Source organism: Diplotaxodon limnothrissa, linkage group LG4 (assembly GCF_057381915.1).
Source record: "Diplotaxodon limnothrissa isolate DT_005_m linkage group LG4, D_limnothrissa_male_GT1.1, whole genome shotgun sequence".
In the NCBI taxonomy this organism is placed as follows: Eukaryota; Metazoa; Chordata; class Actinopteri; order Cichliformes; family Cichlidae; genus Diplotaxodon; species Diplotaxodon limnothrissa.
The window spans coordinates 16,744,136-16,765,556 of NC_140599.1; the positions used below are offsets into that span (position 1 = coordinate 16,744,136).

Below are 21,421 nucleotides of genomic sequence, written 5' to 3' on the forward strand. Positions count from 1 at the left end.
CGATCCCCAAGATGATAGTTAAGCATATTTTAATTGCATTTTTTTATAAAGTAGCAAAATGAATGTGGGGAAAACCTCATCTGAGATTTTTTTTTATTATCCCTTCGTATTCTCATTTCTCACTTTCACTGCAAATGAAACATTGGAATGAAATAGAATTCTATAAATTAATGTCTATATACTTTAGAATTTTATGATAATGTGAACACACACAGACACTGTGACATACAGCACAGTATGGGGTTCAACGGTTAACAAGCATGATTCGCAAGGTCCTAAATACTGCACAAGAAGGGAAAGGAAGAGGGATGGAAGAGGTTAAAGGGATATATGTTGCTACAGCATCTCTTTTTCTGTCTATCACTAAGAAAATTAATGACCATCCACCCACCCAGCACATGGCCATAGCAGATGGAGATAATTGGTACACAAACAGCACATCACTATCATCACTCGTGCCAACAGCAAACAATGTACAATCGGGAAGTGTTTCATGGGAGCTTTAATGATATTTTTTTAAACTACAGTATAGAAAAGACTTTTTTTGATGTTTTGTTAAGTGTTATAACAATTTTGATTATTTTATTTTATTTTTTACAAATAACCATATAGCTGTAATAGATATCACTCTGCAGTAAGTAGCATTTTTATTCCTTTGCTGGCAGTAGATGTATCCTGAGCTGTCTTGTAGCATTGTGTGAAGGTTCATATACACAGGTTTAAGGGTAATTAAACATTGATGGTGGTCTTTGATGTCCTGCAGGAAAATTACCATCAACAAAAATTCTGCTTTATGATTTGTACCCTTTGTCTTTTGCTCTGTCTTCTGTTTTCATGTTAGCAAAGTTCAGCATCTGTTCTTCCCTCTGCTGCAAAACGGCATTGATTGTCTCCTTTGCGGTCAGCATGCACCATCAAACTCACGTTCTTCTTTACATTGCATCACAACAGTCACATTGCTATCTTACATCTCATAAGTTAACCTCCATAAATGAAAAACAAGTTTTTATATATTAGTTGTTTTTCTTCTCACTACATGGACCAGTGTAGAACATGTTTGTCTTCCATATTTATTTATTTATTTATTTTGTTTCATTTATTTATATATGTTGCAGCAGTCCGTGTTGCACCTTGCAAACAGTATAGATTTAAAAATACCACTCCCTTCATGTGACCCAAGAGAAATTAGTTGCCGTTGCCACATGTAGCCCCAGAGCCCCTGCCTTTACCTTCAATCTTCCTCATCACATGATAAGCCCTCAGAGACTGGGGTAACAGCTGTATGAAAGCCCCACGATCCAGCCCAGGAGAACCATTCAAGCTAGGCTAACCTGACCTTATGAATAAGTGATGCAAATTATCCCAGAGGCCAAATCATGCAGGTTACATAAACCTGTGCACTGTACTTAAAGTGTGCCTTATACATTGCCTGCACAGCAGTAAAGACTTAGACATGTTATAATTTTAAAAGTTTCAGGTTAGTTCAAGCTGAGGCTAAATTCCTGTAAAATTCAATGTGGACATAAGTTAGATTCATCCACTGCAATATTATATATATAGAACAATTTAAAAAAAAAACATAACCCACACATATACTGTATCCATGCATATAAATTAGTATGCATGAACAGAAGTAATGCATGTGCCCATTTTCACGCACATCAGTGCATCCTTGAATCCATGCGCACGTGAGGGCACGCAGACCTTTACGTTTACAATCTAATTTCCGCACATATGGCCCACTTGCATAGTTAATTGTATGCTGCCTGATGCAATGCAACAGCGCTATCTTCTGTCCTGAAAGATTACTGCAGGACTGCAGTAAATTGATCCAGAGTGAACAAGTGGTCCTTTCAGAGTCTTTTTTCTTTCTTTCACCTATCTGATGTTAACCTGCTGATTCATCTGGATCACTAAACTCTGCAAGACACACCCACATGTGCAGTAGAAGCTGTAAGTTTCTAAAAACAATATATCAAGGGAAGGAAAAAAACTGTCTCTTCAGCCCACATGTTCTCTTCTTCCTCTGCTTTCTGTGTTTGTACAGCTTTGGTCCTTGCCTTACTATTAGCCTAATCATTCCCCTCTTTTGCTTCAGTTTCACACACACACACACACACACACACACCTTTTTAAGCTAAACCTCTTCCTCATTCTCCTGTAATTTTTCAGCTCATATTTGCCTTTTCGCAGCATTATTTTTCCACCCGTCCGCCCTCTGCTCTCCCATCTATTCTCCCACCCTGGATGTACCTCGATCTCTATCCATCTCCTTATTCCTCCCCTTGCAGCTCCCTTCACCCGTCTCTGCCTCTGCCTGACGTCATTGCAACTGCAGAGTAAGATTCAGAGCTTGCTCGACAGTGGGCATCATTCTATCAAGAGTGACAGAGGCAGTCAGACCGATGAGCACGGGTAGAAGGTGGGTCATTGAGAAAGAGGTAACACAAAAGGGACTGAGCCTCGCCCACACTGCTGTGGCATGTCGGGTGAACACACTATGCGCACTATTTGGCCAGGCAGATTGTGGGCAAGGTCGGCAGCTAGAGCATTTTTAATGATGTGACTCACTCTGGCATGGTGAAGCTAAGCAATGTGAGAGGGTTAGAAATAGAATATAGTGTCATACTGATGTGTCAACATACAGCTAGAAAAGGGAAAAGGAGACTTGTGGAAAAGAGAGATTGATGGAAGGGTATATAAAATTAGTTTTTTTTTTATGCTGAAGACTTGCTAACTTTTGTTTATATGTATAAATGTGTCTGTAAGCAAAAAAACAAAACAAACAAAAAACAAAAAAACCAACATAAAAAAAGACATGAAGACCGCTGAAAGTCAGGATGAAGCTGTGAAAATGCATTTGATATACAGATGTGTTCAACACTTATAAGATCATGGGTTCACAGTCAGAAGGATGTGCAATATGAGTTTTCATACACACACACACACACACACACACACATGCACACACAGATAAGTAAGAAATTAAAATGCAGTGGCACAGTCCACATTCTCAGCTACAGCATCAAAGAGCTTCCTCTCGTCACGCACAAGTTTCCTCTGAGATGGGAAAATAACTGATCATTTGGTTTTAGCATTCATTTAGCCTGGCTTCCAAATACTTACATAAAATGTGCAAGGTGCCATCCCCAAGTGCCAGTTTCCTCTAAGAGTACACAGCAAAGATAGTTGGCTGGCATATGGAGATGGATAATAGTGGATGGTGGGAGATGTGCGCTTTAATGTTTCCACAGGAATCCTCACTGCAGTCTAGTGTTTTAAAAAAACAGCAACAACAAAAAACTATCCAATAAATAACAAGTATTACCAGGAGCTGTATGAGGATAAAGCTGAAAAGTGCTTGTATGAGAAGAACAGCACGTGCCTTGAGTTCTGTGGGTTACATTATGCAGATCATATTAGCTTTGTTAATGATTTTGTAAAGAGGTAAATCACTGACACTGACAGTGGCACCAGCAACTTATAAACACAGAAGCCAAGCAACTGCTCTGTGGCCCCGAGAGCCAACAAACTTCCCCTCTCCTCGGTAAACACCCAATGGATAAACTAGTTGGCATCTTAGAAGGAAAAGAAAAGGACCACATGGATTCAAAATGCAACAGAGCATCACAAAGCTGATAGTATGTTCAAATGTTCTGATGTTATTTATGTTGTTATTTATCATTTCAGATTAAATTATTATTATGGAACTCGCTGAGAGGCATTGACGTCAAGCTGTGGTTTGCATGCTCATCACTCAGAATTCTCATCACTGTAAAATAAAGATGAAGAATATTGATATAAAGGACAAAAGCATGAATCCCTTTAAAAAATAATGAAATGATGATTAATGATAGTAAACTTGAAATACTAAACTAACAATAACTAAATCTGAAAGACGTTATTAATGTTAAAACGAATTCATTCGAGAGGGTAGGAGAAGGCTTTTGTAAAACACAGCCATCTTGTGGAGTAGTCATGTAAGAGCAACGTGATGTGGCTTCAATCAGCAGCTAATTAGATTAAAAATTAAGCTGCTGTCTAATGCTTAACAATATTAGAAAGAAGGAAAGAGAAGGGACAGTGGAATACGCTGTATTGTGCGTGAATACACTTTAATACCAATAAGAGTAAATAAATTAAATAAACATTAATTACTGTGAAATAACAGTGATATATGCAGTGACAGTTGAGGTTTCTCATTTGCAGTTTCTGTCTTTACCTATTTTTAAAGAGGTTTATTTGAAAAAAAAAAAAAAAAAAACAACTCAAGCAATTGGAGTTAGCACAAACTCCCATAACAGCTACTGGTTGACCCGTCATGACTAGCACTGTTCTGAAACGTGTCTGGTTGTTTTCGTAGCTGGTCTGAATGAGGTAAGGGAGTATCAAAAAAAAGAAAAAAAAGAATGAATGAATGAATGGAACAAAAAAGAGATACGTCGTGTGCCTGCGTCACCTACTCCCCACCTGCGGAAGGATATTTTTGACTGAGAATTGTAGTTCCGGGATCTGGCGCTACTTCCCACGATGGAAAAGGAACTGGGAAAGCCTTACAGGGCGTAAGAATACGTCGGAGTTACACGTCGCCACTAGCAGGTGCACAGTATTGGGAAGTCTTACGTCCGAGGCGAGAGATGGCAATGGCATAGCATATGGCGTTTTCTCTTTAAAACTATAGGGGAAAAACGAAAAGGCACGTCCTCCAGAAACCTTAGCGTGCGTTCGCTAGAATAATGTCACGGTAAGTTAATCGGACAGGCCTTCCGTGGTACACCGTTTTGCACCTAACTACTAGCTAAAAGCTAAACGTAGCATGTTTGGCTAACAGCTGACAAGTCAATATGAATGTATGAGCGTTAAATTTCATGGCTTATTGTTTGATAACATTTGTGGTGTTGACCAAATGTGTTGTCCCTGATGGGGGTGTTTTTTAAGGAAAGAAAATGTTGTGTTATTGTCTCGTAGCTGCAACTGACGTCAGCTGGGGGTTTGACGTAACAATAATTGAATCATTTCTGAGCATTGTGCTTCATACATATCTTTAAGTTAATAAAAAAAACTGAATATTCAGTGAGATTTGTGTGTGTGTGTGAGTCGGTAGCATCACGTGTGGTCTACCATTAACGTTTCAGCATTTCTGGGTCAGCTGAACGGTTTAACGATGACACATACAAAGCTGACAGATTCTGCAGTCTGTACCAACACAACAGATGATTTACACTCAAACGTGCCTCGTAGTGCTATCAGACGCAGGAGAGTCACTTGTTGCCTTATGCATAACCTTATGGCTTACTGACAACAGAGCTTAGGTGTTGCAGATAGATGTTGACAAGAGTGATGCAGTGCTTTTTTGTCATACAGCGCCTATTCCCTGCAGGTTCTTGCCTTACACTCCATTGAAACGAGGAAGTAAGGGTATTTAGACGGGAGTTTCCAGCACTTTCACTCAAAGAAGTGGCCTTCCACGAGCATCCCTTTGCGTGTATGTGTGCGTAAGTCTAACTGAGACTATAATTAGATGCGATGCATGCCAGTGTGTAAGAGGGGAGACACACACAGATGGACTGCCAATGAGACTGAAGGTGTGCGCCTGTCATTCTTCAGCCAAAGCTAGATTTGTTGGGCACAAGGCAGAGATGCTCTGGCATACACCGACACCCTTTTTTTTTCTTCTTCTTCCTTTGGTGAGGAGGCGACATGAGTCACCAATGTTGTGGTTAGTGAAAGGGACAGCTGGGGGAGGTGTAAGGGGAAGTGGAGTGGGTAGAGCTGATTGGGCAGGCTGATGGGGCAGCACAAACTCTAATTAGAGTAGAAGTAAGAGCTTCCTTATAGTGTTTAAAAGGAAGGGCTTTGCTGTGCACGATGCATACTCTTGGCCTGTTTGCACAGCAGGATGTTGCTTGTTGGTGTTCTTACAACAGGGTGTTGACCAGTGTGTGTGCAAACACTTGTGAGTACAGCCACACCTCCGCAGTGAAAAGGATGTTATTTTGTTTGGAGAGGAAAAAAGCATGAAAGACCCTTTGTTATAGGTCCAGGAAGGTCCTCAGATGAAGTGATTTGATTTGTCTGTGCTGTTTACATCCTTGGGAGAACAAAACTGTAACAAGTTAATGATTTCCATTTATCACATGCATGTGAGAGCATTAACTTCCAAGTCACCTTAGTTCTGTTCATTTCCTGAAAGTTGTGACTTGTTTCTGCCCAAGTTTTGCCTTTCTCGACAAAATCTAAAATACTCGATGTGTTTTATTAATCACATGCAGAGTCACAATCGTATTTTATGTATCCGTGTTTGCAAACTTGGTGTTCTTCTTTGTAGTATAGAGCGCATTCTGCGATGACTCTGAGAATAAGGATTGATATTATGAGAATAAGGATTCATAGTGGGTTACTCAGAACTTGCTCGTTATGTTTGTTTTGGGTTTGCGGATGAATTTTGCTGTCAGATTACTGATATGTGCAACAGTTTGCAGGATGGATTTTGTAATGTTTGGTTTTCTTTGGCAGGTGTTTAAACTGTTAATGTTCTTGTAAAGGAGATGCTCTAAAATCCCAGGCCTCCCTCAGTTAGACAGAGCTTCCCTGAAAACACTTGGCCGTCCTCCAGACCTCAAATTGATTTCTCGTCTCTTAAGTCCTAAATCTCCCTTCATGCCGCAAGCCTGCTGCTAGAATGAATCATTTTGGCAGCGTGTTTGCATGCAGGCGAGCCTCTTTTCACAGGTTATGGTTGTAGTTGCTTAGATTCCAAGTAGTGGTTTGTCTTACTGATATACTGTATTATTTCTTCTCTGGGGCAACAACTCGTTTGTTGTATTTGCCCACAAAACATCTATCAAACACAAACCATATATAGTGTTTTACTATTTGTATGCAAAAGACAGAACTGAGACTTGAAATCTTCTTAGATGCTAATGGCAAGAATCCATCATTTTAGAGGGATATTTGAAGTTGTCCAATAACCATATATCGGCCATTACACATACATCTTCCTGATATGCCTATGTGACTTGTACTTTGTTAGAAATGCTGCAGTGATTACTTAGAAAAATTGAGCCAGAATCATCGCACAATTACTCCAAGAATAGTTTTCTAGCTTTCTGTTTTGTAAAGGGTAAAATACAAACTGCATCTTTTCATTAAAGTCAGATTTCATCACAAATCCTCCAGAAAAATGTTGGGTTGTTCCCAAGCACAGTGCTGTTTAAATGTACACACAAAGGCTGTAAATAAATCAGTGTCCTCTAGACCATTCTGACTTTAGAAAAATGTCCTTTTATTTTGTTGTTGATTGTTTTGTTTTATAGTGAGCAGAATCATGGTCTGAATGCCTTAAGGGCGAAACATATACAGACTCTCTGTAGACTTCTCTTGTTAATCTTTTTGTTTTATTTATTTATTTTATTTTATTACATTGTTATTAGAGTGGATATTATACCGGAGCAGACAGTGGGTGAAGGACAGGTTCACCCACTGCAGTTACATAGTGTGCAAAGTGTGTGAACCTGAGTTAAAGTTGTGAATATTAACCTGTGGAAACACCATTGTTAATGATAATATCTAAAACACAGAAAGGCTGTACTGAGGTTAACAACTTTGTACCAACAGTTAGATGAGATCATGGTATTTGTCGCAGTGCTGTAGAGGGATGGCCCACTTTGCTCCCCTTCATTGCCAATATTTGCCATGTAATTTATTTATATGCTTAAACAGTCACTTTTTTTAGCTTTAATGCAAAGGCTAAAATCTTGCAGACAAAAGCTCATAAATACATGGTATGTTAAGTCTTTGTTGTGTGTTTGTAGGCGCAAGTCATTTTATGGTTTTCTCACAGAATGTTAATTTTACCCCAAGATGTGCGCTCTACATTTAGAGCATCACAACACACATTTGTACATACACAAAGAGTTTAGTAGAATAGTTAGCCTCTGGTAATTACAGCAGTCATATTGCCTTGAAGAGAGAAACAAGAATTCTCTTTATCTCGTGGTTTTTTGTTTTTTTTTTGTTTGTTTTTTTGTTTGTTTTTTCTCCTCTCTGTGTTTGTGCCGAAGCTCTGCATGTCCTGGAGTTCGTTCTAGAAGAAGGGGCACTGCCTTGCTTGTTACATTGTTGTTGGTCTGTTGGACAATTTCTTTGTACTTGATTGGTTTGAAGAATGGCGTATTTGTTTAGCAGTTAGGTAGGTTTACATTATAGTAACTTGGATAGTATCAAAATGGACTGAGGTCCTGAGTAACTGATTATGGTATCCGAAGGATTTCAAACATTACAGTTGCTACTGAAACAGTGAAGACAAACACATTTATAATGTCTGCTAATTTGATGTGGTTAGTGGTTGTAAAGGTCATTTATGTGTCTGGAGATTTTCCCACAAACATACGGAGTGCTGTCAGCTGGAGGACTGACTAGCTTCAGCATCGTTCTGAAATATGCAAATGTTGACGATCTAAACTGCCAACTGATTCTCAGCACCTGTTTCTTTCCTATAGAGTGGCTATCTGCTGACTTGTTTACTCCCAGGTGTCCCACCATATTGAACTCAATCATCAAAATGTCAGGTATATTTGCAAAATGTAATTTCTTTGCAGAACTTTGGTGTGTGTGTGTGTGTGTGTGTGTGTGTGTGTGTGTGTGTGGATTTAGCAATAGAAAGATGGATATAATAAGACCTTTTTTTTTTTTCTTTTTTTCTTTTAGGTACCTACACACCAGCTCCTGGTGGGCCATTCTCGGCTCTTACCCCAAGCATGTGGCCCCAGGACATTTTGGCCAAGTACCATCAAGTAAGAATATGGTTTCCCACATTGTTGATAAAACAAGTTTCTTGAGAAATCGAACATTTCAGATTTTAGAAATTGAGAAAAAAATATTAAAGGCTGTCACACATCTACATCCATCTTTATTTAGTTTTCTTCAACAAAAAAATGGACTAATCAAATGCTTGCTGCCTACTTCAGTTAAAGATGTGAGTTGTGGAGGTTAATAAAGAATATATTAAAAAAATTAAGTGCATTCAAGGTTATGGTCCCACAGTGAAAGAGGGGTGGAATTCCCTTTAGTGTTTGCCCAAATCAAAGTGAAATAAAAGTTTTTGATTGTGTATAATCCATGAATTGGTTTGGTATGAATATCAGTAGACTTATCGTTTTTGTTTTCTGTGTTCTATCAGTTTCATTATCAGGTATTTACGACTAACCTTAAATATTTAGTTTTTAAATCACCAATTAAATAACCCACAGGTTTGTATATAATGTATCTGAGGTTACTTTTAAATTGAGAGGAAAAACGTAGTTAAAATGTGTTTTTGTGCTGCCGGTTTATATCTAAAACATCTACTGTAGCCTGTTTGGGCGACGGTAACGTTGTTCAGCAAAAGTTACCATGGTGATCTCATCAGTTTAAAACACTGCTCCTTTAATGGCACTGAAACCATTAATCTCACTTCTTTATAGCCACGTTTGTTTGATATAGTCATGTTTCTACTATGAGATGTTCACCGATTAAATGCATGTCACTGTTTTGTTTCTGCAGAAAGACTCTTCACAGCAGCCTGAACTCCAGTATGATGAATTTGGCTTTAGGGTGGACACAGAGGGTATTTCATTTATCCATGTCTTCTCTTTTGCTCTCTCTCATTCACACACAGACAATTCTTTTCTGTCTTAAAACTTTTTTATCATCATTTGGTGAATCGCAGTAGGGAAAAATTTTGTTTTTTAGATATGAGCATAGTAGCTCTATTATGTAGGTGAAGTGCATGTGATCTCAGGGTTTTTCCAGCCTTGACCTATTATGACAATGAAGAAGGCTATTTATTGAATCGTCTTTGAGTGTGTATTTTGAGTTTTAAACCCCAGAAAAAGGTTTTGTTAATCTATCAGCCAAATTTTAGTGATTTTAAAAAACAATCCAAATACACACAATTATGGTTCCAATGTCATGAATGATGAAAGCAGAATTCTCTGCTTCTCTGAAGTGTGCTGGTTGACAACTCATGCAAAAGTAGACTACTCTCTCCAGTCCTCCTGGAGACTCAGCTGAGTTTGTTTTAAGTGAAGCAGCTTTCATATCTCTGCAGTGAATGCCCACAGTATTGTAGCTGGTACCATTTTCCATTATTTTGTTCTCCTTAATCCAAGAGTTTGTAAGTTATAACAATTTTAATATAGAGCCTGCACAGATAACAAACTAAAGCTGAAGTTAAGGCTGAATATATTACTTTCTCTTAGATGGTGGGGAGCCTAAGTCTTGGCTGGGCACTGAGGGCTCGCCCCAGCGTGAAGACCCCCAGCAGCGACTGCGTTGGCAAGCCCACCTGGAGTTCACCCATAACCACACAGTAGGTGACCTGACCTGGGATCTTATTGATCCTGTCCTTCCACGCTCTGAGCGTTTGCATTCCTTGGTGCTAGGAGGAATACCTCATAGTATGAGACCACAGGTAAGCTTTACCATCAGTGTTGTTTCTTGTAGCATTGACTAGAAGTCTAAAATACTGTTAAAGCAAGCTAGTTATATAGTGATGTTACTGAAACATCGTTTTTTTTCCCCCTCCTCTCCTAGCTTTGGATGCGTCTGTCTGGAGCCCTTCAAAAGAAGAGGACCTCTGAGATCTCTTACAGAGAAATCATCAAGAACAGCTCTAATGATGACACCACAGTTGCTAAACAGGTAAAATGCCTAACTGTATAAATGTGTGAAGACTTATTATTGTAATTATTATTATTAAGTTCAAAAAGTACTGCCTAAACACAGTCAACAAATCTGTCTGACACATTTGGAGATTAGACTTCAAGCATTAGGGTGTTTTGCACTATTTTTCTTCATTTGCTCTGCAGAATCCTTAAAGATCTTTCAAATAATAATGGGATGATCCCATCTTAATCTTTTGTCCCTCAGATAGAGAAGGACTTGTTACGGACTATGCCAACCAATGCGTGTTTCAATAGTCTGACCAGTGTTGGAGTGCCAAGGCTGAGACGTGTACTGAGAAGCCTAGCATGGCTCTACCCTGACATTGGGTACTGTCAGGGCACTGGCATGGTAAGAACACATACATAGAGAGTCTGTCTGATCAGTTACATTACTCAGAGCAGCTGATTCAGCATAGAAGGTATTCTCCTCTTTACGCTCTCATTGTTTCTCATATCTGTCTCATCCATCCAGGTTGTTTCCTGCCTGTTGCTCTTTCTCGAGGAGGAGGATGCACTATGGATGATGTGCGCCCTGATCGAAGATCTTCTTCCTCCATCTTACTTTTCCTCCACTCTGCTGGGCGTTCAAACGGATCAGAGAGTTCTCCGCCAACTTATTGTTCAGTACCTGCCGGCCCTTGACCGCCTTTTGCAGGAGCATGACATAGGTAGGATCAAGCATCAAGAAAGATGATGAGAGTTTAGTCCTTGGGTTGTGGAAAAAGGGTTGTGAGTTGCACCCTATACTGTACATTGTATACAGTAGGTAACATCATCTTCTTTTTTTGAACATCCAGAGTTGTCACTGATCACATTGCACTGGTTCCTGACATCATTTGCCAGTGTGGTGGATATCCGTCTGCTCCTAAGAATCTGGGATCTGCTCTTCTATGAAGGGTCACTTGTGCTTTTCCAGGTGACACTGGGCATGCTCAAGATTAAGGTTAGCCACAGTACTTCTGCTGAATCTCAATAGCCTCTTGCAGTTTGTATTTTTCTTGAATGCTTTACATTTATTGTTTTCTTTAGTCGGTGTGTGCAGTTACCAATTAGATTTTTTTCTTTGGGGGAGAGCAATTAGGATGGAAGATTAAGCCATCATCCTAATCCTAATCTTATTTAATTTACTTCTTTACTCCAGGAGGAGGAACTTGTGTCATCAGAGAACTCTGCATCCATTTTTAATACTCTTTCGGATTTGCCGAGCCAGCTGAGAGACGCACCTGCAGTTCTAGGGGAGGCTATGAGGCTAGCAGGGACACTCTCCCAAGAAACTCTGGAAGCTCACAGACACAAGCACCTAGCCTACATCCTAAATGAACAGGCACAGCTCAGCAATGGCAACAACACAACACTCAACACCAATCTCAACAAGGTCAGTCATTATAGTATTGGCATAATTTATTAGTCATGTGGTTTAGACAGGGAGAGTAGGAGTTGTATATTTACTTCTAAAAATTTTGTTAAACAAAAAGAGGGGAAAAAATTGAGATTTTATTGATAAATGTTTAGGTGGTGAGGAGGCAGTCGCTGCGCAGGAAATCCACCCTGACCTCCCTGCTTTTTGGGGAGGATGAGGCAGAAGCTCTGAAGTCAAAGAACATAAAGCAGACTGAGTTGGTGGCCTCCTTGCGAGAGGCCATAACCCGCATTGCAGAGCACTTCCATTGTCTGGATCCACGCCACTCCAGCACTGTGAGTGTTTATGTCCTGTTCTGAACTACCAATCAACCAAAATAAACAGAGCATCAGCCATGCTGTACTTTCATTTGCTGTCTGTAGCATTATAATACTTCCAAATTGTGGAATTAATTTTAAGATTATTATTTTCTCACATTTTGACTTCATATCGATCCGTTCCATTTTTTCTGTCTAGGATCTGACTCCAGACTACTCCATGGAGAGTCATCAGCGGGATCATGAAAACTTTCTTGTGGTATCTCGCAACCGACGGAGACGAGCAAAGGCTTTGCTAGACTTTGAGCGTCATGATGATGATGAACTGGGCTTTAGAAAGAATGACATCATCACTGTGAGTCATAATTTACAGAAATGCTGGCAAAAAAGAAGCACAGCTTTAACGCCGTCTGGTCTCTGTGTCTCATCCTGCTGTATTCTTCTGTCGCTCAGATTATTTCGCAAAAGGACGAACATTGCTGGGTTGGTGAACTCAACAGCCTTAGAGGTATGTGGGATTTAAAAAAAAAAAAAAATATATATATATATATATATATATATATATATATATATATATATATATATATATATATATATATATATATATATATATATATATATATATATAAAAAAAAATAAGAAGGCATCGGTGGGCAAGGGACGAAAACAGGGCGTTGTTGGAATGCTACTACACAAGTAACCCCGGCGGAAGGGGCTACATGAATAGGATGAGGGACCTATGGATTCTTCGATACCCAACATCCACAATGACGGCGAAACAACTAGTAGCTCAGTGTTCCAACATTCGAAAGAAGGGACTGCTCTCACAGCTAGAGATTGACGAGGTACAACACAAATGCTACGGCAAGGAGGAGTCAGGACGCCAGGTCAGGGGGGAGATATCATCACCCCCACCCGAGATTGGGTACATAGCCCCAAGTGCGATAGGAGAAGGATCGTTGAGTGCGAGAGGAACTGACCTGAAAAATAGGATCATGGCCAAGCTTGAAACCTGGATCCCCCGTAGCCGGTTACCAAGATTACGTGAAGTACCCTCAGAAGGTCTGCTAGATGATGTTAATGCAGCACTACGGGCAATACCTACAACCACGATTACCGACACTAACAAGCTGATCTACAATACGGCAGCAGTGATCAGTGAGATGCTTGGCTACAAGTTGAACAGCCACAAGGGGCAGTACCCTCCATGGAGAAGGAGGCTAGAGGGCAAGATCAAAGTAGCACGGAGGGAGGTTAGCCAACTAACGGAGTTGCAGAAAGGTGCGACAAATAAGGTGCCTAAGAAATACAGCAAGTTGTCCATACCTGAGGCCTTGGAAACTGCCAAGCAAAGACTCACAGCCTTGGCCAGCCGCTTGAGGAGGTACACCAGAGAGATAGAAGGCAGGAGAATAAACCAGCTGTTCTCCACAGAACCAGCAAAGGTGTACTCTCAGTGGCAAGGGAACAATAAGAGAACAGCACCACCAAGGCTGGAGACGGAGCAATACTGGAAGAGCATATGGGAGAAGGATGCAACCTATAACGGCAATGCTCAGTGGCTAGAGGATCTGAGGGCAGACCACAGCGACCTCCCTGAACAGGGTCCAGTAACCATCACAGTGGCAGATATCCAAGAAAGGGTCTCCAGTATGAAGAGTTGGACAGCACCAGGGCCCGACATGGTTCACGCCTACTGGCTGAAGAAGCTGACTGCACTCCACGAGCGTCTGGCAGCACAAATGAACCAGCTGCTAGTTAACGAAAGACACCCGGAATGGCTAACTGAAGGCCGGACGGTCCTGATCCCCAAGGACCCCAAGAAGGGACCGGTCCCCTCCAACTACCGACCAATAACCTGCCTCAGTACTACATGGAAGCTCCTGTCAGGCATCATATCGGCTAAGATGAACAGGCACATGGGTCAATACATGAGCGGGACACAGAAAGGAATTGGCAAGAATACCAGAGGCGCAAAACACCAGCTACTGGTAGACAGAACAATCAGCCGAGACTGCAAGACCAGACTGACCAACCTGTGCACTGCCTGGATTGATTACAAGAAGGCCTATGACTCAATGCCCCACAGCTGGATACTGGAATGCCTAGAATTGTACAAGATCAATGGGACCCTAAGAGCCTTCATCAGGAACTCAATGGGGATGTGGCGTACAACACTAGAGGCCAACTCCAAGCCCATAGCACAAGTTACCATCAAGTGCGGGATCTACCAAGGAGATGCTCTGTCCCCACTGCTGTTCTGCATAGGCCTGAACCCCCTCAGTGAGATCATTAACAAGACTGGCTACGGATACCGACTACGGAACGGAGCAGTTGTCAGCCACCTCCTGTACATGGATGACATCAAGCTGTATGCCAAGAGTGAACGAGACATCGATTCACTGATCCACACTACCAGGCTATACAGCAATGACATTGGAATGTCGTTCGGACTGGAGAAGTGTAGTCGGATGGTAACAAAGAGAGGGAAGGTAGTCAGAACTGAGGGGATTGAACTACCAGAAGGCAACATTGCAGACATAGAGGACAGTTACAAGTACCTGGGGATCCCGCAGGCAAATGGGAACCATGAAGAGGCCGCTAGAAAGGCTGCAACCACCAAGTACCTGCAGAGGGTCAGGCAAGTCCTGAGGAGTCAGCTGAATGGTAAGAACAAGATCCGGGCCATCAACACATACGCCCTGCCCGTGATCAGGTACCCTGCTGGGGTAATAGGCTGGCCAAAGGAGGAGATAGAAGCCACTGACATAAAGACAAGAAAGCTCCTGACCATGCATGGAGGGTTTCACCCCAAGTCCAGCACCCTGAGGCTGTACGCTAAGCGGAAGGAAGGGGGCCGGGGACTGGTGAGTGTCAGCACCACAGTCCAGGATGAGACAAGGAACATCCAAGAATACATTGGGAAGATGGCCCCAACTGACCGAGTGCTCAGTGAATACCTCAGGCAGCAGAAACCCAAGAAAGAGGAGGGAGACGAGGAACCATCATGGAAGGACAGGCCCCTGCACGGTATGTACCACCGGCAGATAGAGGAGGTGGCTGATATCCAGAAATCCTACCAGTGGCTGGACAAAGCTGGACTGAAAGACAGCACAGAGGCACTAATCATGGCAGCACAAGAACAAGCTCTGAGTACAAGATCCATAGAGGCTGGGGTCTATCACACCAGGCAAGACCCCAGGTGCAGGCTGTGTAAAGATGCCCCAGAGACTATCCAGCACATAACAGCAGGGTGCAAGATGCTAGCAGGCAAGGCATACATGGAACGCCATAACCAAGTGGCCGGCATAGTGTACAGGAACATCTGTGCCGAGTATAACCTAGAAGTCCCGAGGTCAAAATGGGAGATGCCCCCAAGGGTGGTGGAGAATGACCGAGCTAAGATCCTGTGGGACTTCCAGATACAGACGGACAAAATGGTGGTGGCTAACCAACCGGACATAGTGGTGGTAGACAAACAGAAGAAGACGGCCGTAGTGATCGATGTAGCGGTTCCCAATGACAGCAATATCAGGAAGAAGGAACACGAGAAGCTGGAGAAATACCAAGGGCTCAGAGAAGAGCTCGAGAGGATGTGGAGGGTGAAGGTAACGGTGGTCCCCGTGGTAATCGGAGCACTAGGTGCGGTGACTCCCAAGCTAGGCGAGTGGCTCCAGCAGATCCCGGGAAAAACATCGGAGATCTCTGTCCAGAAGAGCGCAGTCCTGGGAACAGCTAAGATACTGCGCAGGACCCTCAAGCTCCCAGGCCTCTGGTAGAGGACCCGAGCTTGAAGGATAAACCGCCCGCAGGGGCGTGCTGGGTGTTTTTTTTATATATATATATATATTTTTTTTTTTTTTTAATTTTTTTTTTTTCTATTTTTTTTATATAAAGAGCTCTTTTTTTTAATATAAAGAGCCAAAAAAGTTTTATTGATCTAGCACATTTAAAATTTTAAAAAGCTGATCCAAAGGCAGATGTATTTACATTCCACATTTAAAAATGAAAAACAAAGTAAAGAATTATACAAGTGATAATAATAAAAATGTGCAAAATAAGTAAAATTGTGTAAAAGATATAGGATAAAATTATAAAAGGAATCAAGTTAAAGTAAATGCATAAGTAAAATGTAACAATAGAAACAACTGATATAAAAGATCAGTAAGTAATTATCTGCTGTATGATAAATTTTGTCTTTAACAGGCTGGTTTCCAGCAAAGTTTGTTGAGATCCTTGATGAAAGGAGCAAGGAGGTATGCACATTCTTACGTTATTCTCTTAATTAAAGCTAAGCACTTTGAAATTGTCCAGTTAGCTGATGTTTCTTCCAGTGTTCGATGTCATCAACTATGCACCAGGTTTTGTCTTTGCTTCTTTATTATTGTAATGTCCTGACTGTCGAATCATACAGTGTCTTCAACAGTGATTGACGATCTCGTACATGTCTTCAGTACTCACTAGCAGGTGACGACTCTGTGACAGAGGCAGTGACAGACCTGGCCAGAGGGACTCTATGTCCAGCTCTGAAGGCTATCTTTCAGCATGGTCTGAAGAAACCATCTATACTTGGAGGGCCATGTCACCCGTGGTTATTCATAGAGGAGGTAGGAAAACGTTTTGTCATCATAGTACCATGTATCACACATGCGTCTGTCAAACTGACAATTTAAATTAAATCCTCTTCTTTTTACTCAGGCGGCCAGCAGGGAGGTAGAGAGGGACTTCAATTCTGTTTACTCAAGGCTAGTCCTGTGTAAAACCTACAGGTGAGGTGTACATAAAGTGTTATTCTTTGCTATATTAACCCAAATTGTAATGTTCTCCACGGGCCATCAGGGATGCACTTGACTTTAATTAGCATTGCATGATGCTTTGTTAAGAACATAAATGGGCCATTTACCGTTAACTGTATGCTCAGTGCACTGTGTGCTTTTTGCACTACTGCTAGTAGAGATTTGGAAGTAACAAGTGGTTGTCTTTGGGATTTACCAGGTTAGATGAAGATGGAAAAGTACTAACGCCAGAGGAGCTGCTTTACAGAGTGAGTGAACACTCTATTTATTAATAACCAAGTGTTTTGTCAGTAATATGAGGCTTAGCTTCTAGTCTGTAAAGTTGCCGTGTAGCACTGAGGACTGATAAAGTGCATGACTGTTTCCCTTTGATTACCTTCTCAGGCAGTGCAGTCAGTCAACATGAGCCATGATGCAGCACATGCCCAAATGGATGTCAAGTTTAGGTCTCTTGTGTGTGTTGGCCTGAAGTAAGTTTCATCACACATGCATGTGGAATTGAAATCATCAAAGTCACTCTGTAGAATCATATTTTCATACCGAGTCTGTCTGAATCTTAACATGTTTCTCTTCAGTGAGCAGGTGCTGCACTTATGGTTGGAGGTGTTGTGCTCCAGCATGGCGGCTGTAGAAAAATGGTATCACCCATGGTCATTCCTTCGTAGCCCCGGATGGGTTCAAATCAAGTGTGAGCTCAGGTCAGTCTGCTCAAATCATGGATGGTTCCCGAGTGTTAAATTCTTGAAGTTGGCTGTATCTTATCCACGAGCCATCTTTTGCATTTTCCACACAGAATTCAGTCGTGTAAAAACAGGAATATACATGTGAAAGAAGCTTGAAGGGTAAAAGTTAAACAAAGTGAAGCTGTGTATCAATCAGGATAATGATTAACAAACTTGTTTTCTCTTCAGGGTCCTGTCAAAGTTTGCCTTCAGTCTCTCCCAAGATTGTGAGCTTCCCGACAAAAAAGAGGTGAGTCAAGGAGCATGTGACAGCTTCTCAATATAGAGCGGTTGTGAGCCAGTCTTACTATCAAGGACGACTTGTTAGAACTAAGTGACGAAAAACATTATGACTTATACTGTTTCAGAAGTCTGCTATTCTGAAAGCAGAAGTTATGGAAGTGCTGGTTCAGCATCACCTCTTTAGTTGGGATCTCTAGGTAATGTCGCTCATCAAACTATCGGTAGATTCGCGTAGGTATTAGTGTTCTTTGTCTTCTTTTACCCTTCATTTTCAGAGTGAGGTGGCACATTTGTAGAATAAATCTTTGAAAGAAGAAAATTTTCCATGTCACTGTAGAAGTAGACTAGAAATGGCAGTTGCTAGTGCTATTAGTGACACGCTGCCATCTCCTTCCTGCAAGTCATACTGTCTCCTCTGGGGGAAAAAAAGCTGCATCTCTATAAGATCTACTGATTTTCACTTCTATATTATTATGCTGACTGTCATCATGTGCGGTCAGTATCATGATTTTTTTTTTTCCCCTTCAGACTCCAGATGGTAACTCGTTGTGTTGTTTTGTTTTGTTTTTTAATTAAGGCAATATTCTTTTAGGCAGATAATAAAACATATTTTCATTAAAATTGCTGATTAGTGTTTCTGTCAGGTGATGCATTACTAACTTTTGACTTCAAGTAAAAGCTTTCCACATTTCATTTATGTCCCAGGAAAAGGAGCAGAAGCCACTGAAAGAGGGAGTGCAGGATATGTTGGTGAAACATCACCTGTTCAGCTGGGACATTGATGGATAAATGTGCAGCAAAAATGGCTGAAACCTACAACTTGGTCTCAAAGTCATAGCTTAGCCCTTTTTTTGTTTTTTTTTGTTTGTTCTTTAAATGTTAAAAAAAAGTGCAGAGACAAGAAATCTAGACACTACTGTCAGCCTGCTAAAAGAAGTGACTACTTCACCAACCGGTTCACCCTCTCATCCTGTGTCAGTTTTGGACAATGGTAACACCCAAATGACTGAAACTCAACTGGCTCGTGTTGGCTGAAGCATGTGCACATCATTGTACATAATTTAAACGGATCAATACCCAGTACTGGAGGTTTCACTGCAAGGTTTAAAATACATATATATCTAATATATCTATATAAACATCTTGCACACTCCTGCCACAGAAAGAGTTTGGACAGGACAGACTACAACATATGACCGAACAGCATTTTTTTTCAGTACCTGAAGCTCATGGTGCATGAGTGGGTGAGAAATACAATCTATTCTTTTGTTCTGCTCATAATGTTGCCATGACGAACACAAGTTTTTGTAACCTTATCCTAAATTTCATCCTCATCATCCTTTAAAGATTTAAGGCCAAACTAGAACATTACTAAACACAAAGCTGTAAAGTTACAAACTATTTTCAAGTGGAATGTATTTTACCTCAGTATCACAAATTCCACAAAATACTTCATTAAATGTTGCACATGCCAAGTAAAGCCTTGTGAAGTTGTGATATAAAACTATGGGTATGTGTGCTACCTAAGCAGTGGTAGTAAAACGTCTGTCTTGTATAATATAATGTACATGAAGCAGATAATTTGTGTTACACCTATATATGTATAAAAGATAACTACACATACAAGTCTATACTTTGTAATGTTTTTTGTATATTCTTGTGACTATATGTACCATTAAGGCAATTCAAACATAGGACTTTTTATCTGTATTTTACCAGACTGATCTCTAGCTTTGACATAAACATCCAAAAATAAACTGTATCAAGTTCAGTGAGCTGTGTTACATGTAATGAAACATGTTCATTACTGTTTTTAAGACAAAGGTTTTGACTTTGTTCTTTTGATTTTTATCCCTTAGACTTAAAGAAAATACTTAGAGCTGTTTCTTAGGTCTACATGACTTTTTACTTAATTGTCAAACTAACAGTTCTTTCTTTTCACTAATATCATTTACAGTAAATAATATTTCACCAATCCATAAGTCCTGCTGTACAAAATTTAACTAAAGATTTACTGAAGAAAAACATCTATTCTCCTGGCAAATCATTTTTGCAAAACATTGAGTTACCCCACATTTCTTCTTCTTACTTTGCTTCCAATGAAACAGACTTAAACTTTTCTGAAATGGTCTTGAGCAATAGTTTTGCAGACATAAAATAGCCAACAAAGTGAATCCATCAGCCAAAGGTTTGCAAGGTGTGCAATCTGTCCTTAAGAAGATTGACAAAAGGGGCACAAAAGAAGTGGCAGGTCTCAAAAATGACAACAGAAGAACAGTATCTGAAAGTAATTTTTCTGAACTAAGAGGGGAAAAAATTCCAGCAAAGACCTGACAGGGCTAGAGTTGCATTTGGCTCTGCAGTTGATTCATCTACTGTTCACTGAAGCTTCGTCAGAAATGGTCTCAAGAATCGCTGGCTGTCAAGAAGCCATTTTTGAGGAAGGGAAACTGGCAGAAAAAGCCTGGGGTTACACAACAACTGGACAGAAAGGCAGTGGCAACAGGTCTGATGGAGTGATACCTGCACATTTGAAACGTTTGGTACATAGGAGGTCTGGAGAGAGGCACAACAGTGAGTGTCTGCAGGCATCTGTAGAAACTGGTGGCAACTGTAAGGATTTGACCTGCACTTCAGCCAGTGGTGTAGGGGATCATGTCAATATTGATGGATTTATAAAGCATTAGTACCATCTGGAAAGCATCTGTCAACAACCTCAACATAACAATGATTTTGAATACAGTGCCCCCAAAAAAGCACATCTGGATAGAAAAACACAATAGAATGCTGTCAGTCATGGATTTTTCTTCCCAGAGCCCAGGCCTCAACATAGCTGAAGCAGTGTGGGCTTGTCTTGATGGAAAATGAGGGGTTACATCCATGCAAATAATATTACTGCAAATAATGTCAGAAATATTGAAAATATGGAAACACAATAGCCAGCACTGTTGAAAAGTTCAGTAAACTGTGTTTATTAATGGTTCTTTTCTTGTAGCAAGGGATTTAAAATGTCACAATATGTCTACAGCAACAAGCCATAACACATGGGATATGAGAATTACAAGTAGCACTGCAAGTACGGCAAGTATTACAATCAGTAGCAGCTGCTGAAGTGAGAAACTGTGCTGTATTGGTACTAACACTATTATAAGGTTTGTATATAGACCGACGATGGAAGAATGACGCATACTACTGAATCTAGGTGTGCAAGTGAACTTATCTCAAAAGATAAAGACCATCCAAGAGTAAATGTTCTGCATGTCAAATAAATAATTAT

At 40.7% G+C, this 21,421-nt stretch overlaps 1 protein-coding gene across 1 annotated transcript; it reads left to right on the plus strand.

Annotated features, from left to right (window-relative positions):
* The first annotated feature begins 4,567 nt into the window (after positions 1-4,567).
* Positions 4,568-19,883, plus strand: sgsm3 (small G protein signaling modulator 3). The gene is made up of 21 exons (XM_085352316.1): positions 4,568-4,744; positions 8,502-8,570; positions 8,710-8,795; positions 9,544-9,607; positions 10,242-10,453; positions 10,576-10,683; positions 10,912-11,055; positions 11,179-11,374; positions 11,504-11,649; positions 11,848-12,081; positions 12,219-12,401; positions 12,583-12,738; positions 12,837-12,891; positions 16,590-16,639; positions 16,838-16,990; positions 17,082-17,152; positions 17,379-17,427; positions 17,564-17,649; positions 17,755-17,877; positions 18,091-18,151; positions 18,850-19,883. Exons 2-21 carry the CDS (start codon positions 8,564-8,566, stop codon positions 18,931-18,933), a joined length of 2,268 nt encoding a protein of 755 aa, XP_085208442.1. The 5' UTR covers positions 4,568-4,744; positions 8,502-8,563; the 3' UTR covers positions 18,934-19,883.
* Positions 19,884-21,421: the final 1,538 nt, after the last annotated feature.

Excerpts from the sequence above, each read along its gene's own strand:
- sgsm3 (XM_085352316.1), top strand. Across the intron at positions 8,796-9,543 it reads TTTTGGCCAAGTACCATCAA|AAAGACTCTTCACAGCAGCC; the intron begins GTAAGAATATGG and ends TTGTTTCTGCAG. Across the intron at positions 12,082-12,218 it reads TCAACACCAATCTCAACAAG|GTGGTGAGGAGGCAGTCGCT; the intron begins GTCAGTCATTAT and ends ATAAATGTTTAG.